Source organism: Capsicum annuum, chromosome 8, assembly GCF_002878395.1.
Source record: "Capsicum annuum cultivar UCD-10X-F1 chromosome 8, UCD10Xv1.1, whole genome shotgun sequence".
NCBI classification, from domain to species: Eukaryota; Viridiplantae; Streptophyta; class Magnoliopsida; order Solanales; family Solanaceae; genus Capsicum; species Capsicum annuum.
The window spans coordinates 144519668-144524915 of NC_061118.1; the positions used below are offsets into that span (position 1 = coordinate 144519668).

At 32.3% G+C, this 5248-nt stretch overlaps 1 protein-coding gene and 1 non-coding gene across 2 annotated transcripts; one reads left to right on the top strand and one right to left on the bottom strand.

Annotated features, from left to right (window-relative positions):
• Nucleotides 1-768: 768 nt before the first annotated feature.
• LOC107879232 (NAC domain-containing protein 30-like) lies at nt 769-1520 on the bottom strand. The gene has a single exon (XM_016726314.2). The coding sequence runs from the start codon at nt 1495-1497 to the stop codon at nt 769-771; it is 729 nt and encodes a 242-aa protein (XP_016581800.2). The 5' UTR covers nt 1498-1520.
• A 2422-nt stretch (nt 1521-3942) lies between these two features.
• Nucleotides 3943-4016, top strand: TRNAV-CAC. Its single transcript has one exon. It is a non-coding gene; the product is annotated as a tRNA-Val (tRNA).
• Nucleotides 4017-5248: the final 1232 nt, after the last annotated feature.

Genomic DNA, 5248 nt, shown 5'->3' on the forward strand with positions numbered 1-5248 from the left:
AAAAGTAAAGTACTTACGATATATTAGTATCAATATTCAAAAACCATCAAACATCTAATGAGCTATATATAAAGGCAGCCCCAAAAAATAAGTTTGTAAGAATTTAAATTATACTATTTATATATACACACCTTTTGTTTTATTTCCATGAACGGTTTAAGAAACTAGAATTTGGTCAGCCCTATTCATTAGACGTTGGAACGTAACACAAATCACACAAGAAACAGTCAAACTCATAATTGGAAAACTATTTTTCTATGAATAAATACTTAATTGTATAGACAAAAATAAATAAATAAATAAAGCCATGCAATGTCATTTTTCCTTAAACCAAGAAAGCTGTATGTTGCCAACAAATTTCTTTTCTTCCTCATACATTACATGCTATGTGACATATATAGTTGCTTATAATGATCTGAAAAACTTAAGAAAATTAAACTTGTGCTAGATCAGTTCATCACCTTTTTTTACAATAAGCAAATACTATTTGATCAGAGCTGTATATAGAATTAATTTTAATAAACTAATAACAAACATATTTACGATGATGATCATATATCAATCAGATCACTAGTTACTTACAAATTTATCTATCCAATAAACGTTAAAAAAAATTTGAGTAAATCAATTGAGATAATCATACAGGTCGAGAAAAAACCTACAAACATGTAATTTTATGAACTTTAAAAATCATAATCATCATCTCCCTCTAGCTAGACTACGAGTATATCATGATCAATATTTGACACTATATTCCGTTGACAAATTCTATAGAACGAAATCTATATCATCAAGATCAATACCTCCTGCCAAAGCAAGTTCATGCCTATTATTCACAGGTAAGTCATCATGACACCCCAACGTAGCAAGAAAGTGTTCCCCAACTTCCTCTCCCTCTATGTACTCTATATTCTCGTTGTTTTCTTCTTTCAAAATCGAATCGATATACTCTTCGATGTCACTCATATTCTGATCATCGTTAGCTACTCCTTTTTGCTTATCACTGTCATTTTTCTTTTTCTTTTTGATCTTACAAATTACGTAACCCTTCTTCTTAATATCGTTAAGATAACTATAACGTAGAGAGTATTCCGTCATCAACCACTCGCCGTAAGCGGCCTTGATTGATGATTTGTGAGCGGTGCGGGGTATGTACTTCAAACTTTTCACGTACCCCATAAGCCTGCCATTATGGTCAAACACCTGCTTCGCTTTGCTTTGTAGATTCCATTTTCCCTTCCCCACACTTCGCTCTGTTCTTATCGAATCCGCCTTCTTTTTCTTCAACTGCGTAATGCAGTAATGGGTGTTGGTGTGGTCACCCTCGAAAATCTGCCATGCCTCCTTGTCCCCGTAAAGATCCACTTCCTGCATCAGTTTGTTTTGTTTGGGGAGTGGATCGTTCCTTGCAAAACCTAATAGATATTTCACGACTTCGGTGTGCGTTGGGTGAAATCGATATCCCATTATGGAGCAAGTTTGCTTATACCAAGACATATTGAAAGAAATATATAGTGTTTTATTACTTTGCAATGCTATAATTAATGCTTTTTAGAGGAGCTATATATAGAGATACCTAATCTTCAGAGTTAATTAACTTCCTAAGTATTTTCTACTTAGGAATGGGTTTTGATAATTAACTTGCTAATTATTTTTTAGTTAGGAAACGGCTTACTTAATTAACTTCCTAATTATTTTCTACTTAGGAAAACGTTTTTGGCTCAAGTTAACTAACTTCCTAATTACTTTCTAGGAAAAGGCTTTTGGCTTAAGTTAATTAACTTCCTAATTACTTTCTCTCTTTCGGCACGTCACCTGGCTACACTTAGCTTTTGAAAATTATCAAAATGACTTTCTTAGGTTAATTACTCAACAAAACTACTAAACATATTTATACGGTGTGTAATGTTTTATTATTTCATTTCTTTTAACAGCGTCACCCTGCCAAATTAAAATTTTCGCGCAATCCCCCTTATCAAAGAGGGTTTCATTTTAAGAACATTTAGTACATGGATACCGAGACATTGTTAAAAAGTTACTCCCTCTATTACTTTTTGTATGCTATATTTTCTTTTAGAAGTCAAACAATACAAATTTTATCCAATATTTTAAGATGTATTTCTTGATCATATTGAGTAAAGGAAAAATTACAGTTTATAGTATTTGTCATATAATTTTTGAATATCTAAATCCTAATTTTAAAAAATTAAATTAATCTAATCTAATTTAACTGTGAAACTTAATCAAATTATATCATAAAAAATAAAAAGAACATATAAAAAGGATTGAAGGGTATACTGATAATGACAACACAACGATAAATTTTTGTGGATTCTTTATGTTTTAGAATAGATGTGACCTAAAATCTTACACTTTAAATAAAAAATCATTATAAGTTTTTTTTTGTGTGTGTGATGCCTTTAATACCATGACGGAGCTAGAATTTTCACTAAATGGATTTGAAACATAAATGTAAATATACGAAGCGGCCTAAAGGGTATATATAATTTTAATCATGTATAAATGGTGTAATTTTTCGCTGAAGTGCCCTTGCTAGCTCCAATCCTACTTTATATATATATTTTTAATCATGTATAAATGATCTAATTTTTTTCGCTGAAGGGCCCTTGCTAGCTCCGATCCTACTTTCATAGGTCAATATCTATATTTTTGCCCCCCCCCCCCCCCCCCCCCCCCCCCCCCCCCCCACCTCCCTCTGATTTTATATGTTTAAATTAATTTTTTTTATGCCAATGATTCAAATCCGAGATATGTGTTCTTTTTAATTAAAAGTAGAGAGATTTTATCCATCCCACGATAACTCCTCCATAGTTAAACAACCTTTAGCTTACGAGTACAACCTGGAGTTGATCACAAACCATCAAAAACCTTATTAGCTATGTAGGCAATTCCAACAAAACAAATTAGTGAGGATTTATTTATACACTACTATATACCCTAATAATAATAATATGATTATGGGAGATGGTGGAGAAGATATAATTCATGTAATTATGTCCTCTAATTTTCTGCTTTGTAATTCCAAGTTCTGGTAATAAAAGTCATTTTATAAGAAAAAGTTGATATTGATGCAATGGGAGGATATGTGAAGACTTTTAAAGCGTAACAGTACCGCTTGTAATTCCTAGTTCTGATGAGATGCAGCGAGAATTTTTCCATCAACAAGGTCTATCATTATTGCATTAGTAATTGGAGACATTGAGAAGATTGATGTGCAATAACTATGGCTCACCTAAGTGGAGTGAATTTCCTAGCACTCCAAGTTATACTAATACAAAGACAGGTTGATGGAATTGACAATCAGCACAGTACTATCAACTATAATATGGGGGTAAAAGGACCCTGATGAAGAAGTTGCATGGTGCAGTGCCCCACATGAAAGGCAGAAGCTTTATATAGAGCAAAACTTTATAGATTGACATTGGCAGGAATAGTACAGCAATAGAGGAATCTTCAAGGCGTTAAACACAAAGGACTACTGAAAAATTAACAGTACTGTTCAAATTTGAATCGAAACAAGTTGAAGGATTGTTGCTAAAAACTGATACCAGTACTCATCATCGATGAAAATAACAAACATCGGAAAATAATGAAAAACATTTCTTACAAAATTGACTTCGGAAAAGATTGCAAAAATCAGTCATTCACAACCACTGTTGTCCACTACCTCACTCTTTATTTTTCCTCGTGATGTCCGATAAGGTGAGTGGAATGAGCCTCGAAGGTTCGGTCCCCCCGCCCTGGCATAGCGCTTCGCTTCCGGTTCTTCGGAAGAATCAACTTACGTCATGCAAAACAGCTCAATCATTTCTAAGTATCTACTTATTATACATCTACCCCTACTAATATGCATAGATCACATGGTACCGAAATCGATCATATCAAAGTTAATAACATCAAAATTGGCAATATGTCAACCAAGTCTGGGTGGTGTAGTTGGTTATCACGCTAGTCTCACACACTAGAGGTCCCCGGTTCGAACCCGGGCTCAGACATTTTCCTTTTTCTTTTTTTTTTTTTGTTTTTGGGTCCCAGGCATTCTTCTTGCCTTTTTTGTCACCTCTGTCAGGCATTTTTCTTGCCTAACCAGACACATGTATTCTCTAAAAACAACTCCAGTCGAATTGTGGGGAAGCTAGACCACAAATCTGAATTTAATCTTTTTGAAAATGTACTGCTTCCCACTATCGCCTTCAACACACAATCTTTATCCCTCAAACTGCTCATCATCTCCTCATTTTCTTTCCCCACGCCCTCTTAAAAATCAAGCAAAAGATTTGATTTTTGCTTCAAGAAAAAATAATGGGTTTTGTAGTTCAGCCAAAACGGTGTCCATTTCTCTAATTAATTCCGGAAATCAACCAAAAGATTCGATTTTTACTTCAAGATTAAAAACCAAAAGAGTGTCTTTTTCTCGAATTAGTCTGGGAGATGAACAAAAAGATTCGTCTTTTACTTCAAGATTAAATTGTGGGTTTTGTAGTGCAGCCAAAAGGGTGTCTTTTTCTGGAATTAGTTTGGGAAATGGTGATCGTTTGGTCAATGGCAGCTGTACTGGAGAATCATAATTAACTATATATATTGTTATATAGTTTAAGTGTGAATTTAATTTTTTTTTTATTTTATAGTTTGAGGTGAAAATAATATCTTTTTTTTAATATAAATCACATAGAAAACAGTCAAACTCATAATTTGCTAGAAAACTTTTGTATGAATTTCATTGCAAAACAAAAAGAAAATAAAGGTACATTAATGTCATTTTTCCTTAAACTAAGAAAGTTTTACACCAATTCATTCTTTTTTTAATGATGATGCTAAATGACCATAAAACTTTAATCATAATATGATCATAATATTAAAAAGTCTATAGTAGCCTTTTACAATTTTTTTGTATTATTTTTAAAGTCAAGGTAATTAAACACTAAAATATGTATACTCCCTATATTGCAATTTAATTGAAACATAAATTCTTAGGTTAGAATATCAATAGTCTTATACCATTAAAATACATATATTTCCTCGAAAAACGTACATATTTTTTGCTATAACTCAAACACTACGTTTACTGTCTTATTTTTTCTCATGTTCTGCTCTTACTGTCTCTTCTTGTAACTAAAATTATCTCTAATTTTTTATTTTTTTAAGTATATGATTAAATAAAATTAAAATATATATTTAAATAATTCTCAGGCATAATTTGAAAGATATCGCAATGACGACAACTCAA

Coding starts and splice junctions, on each gene's coding strand:
- LOC107879232 (XM_016726314.2), bottom strand. CDS start 1,497: ATGTCTTGGTATAAGCAAACTTGCTCCATAATGGGATATCGATTTCAC.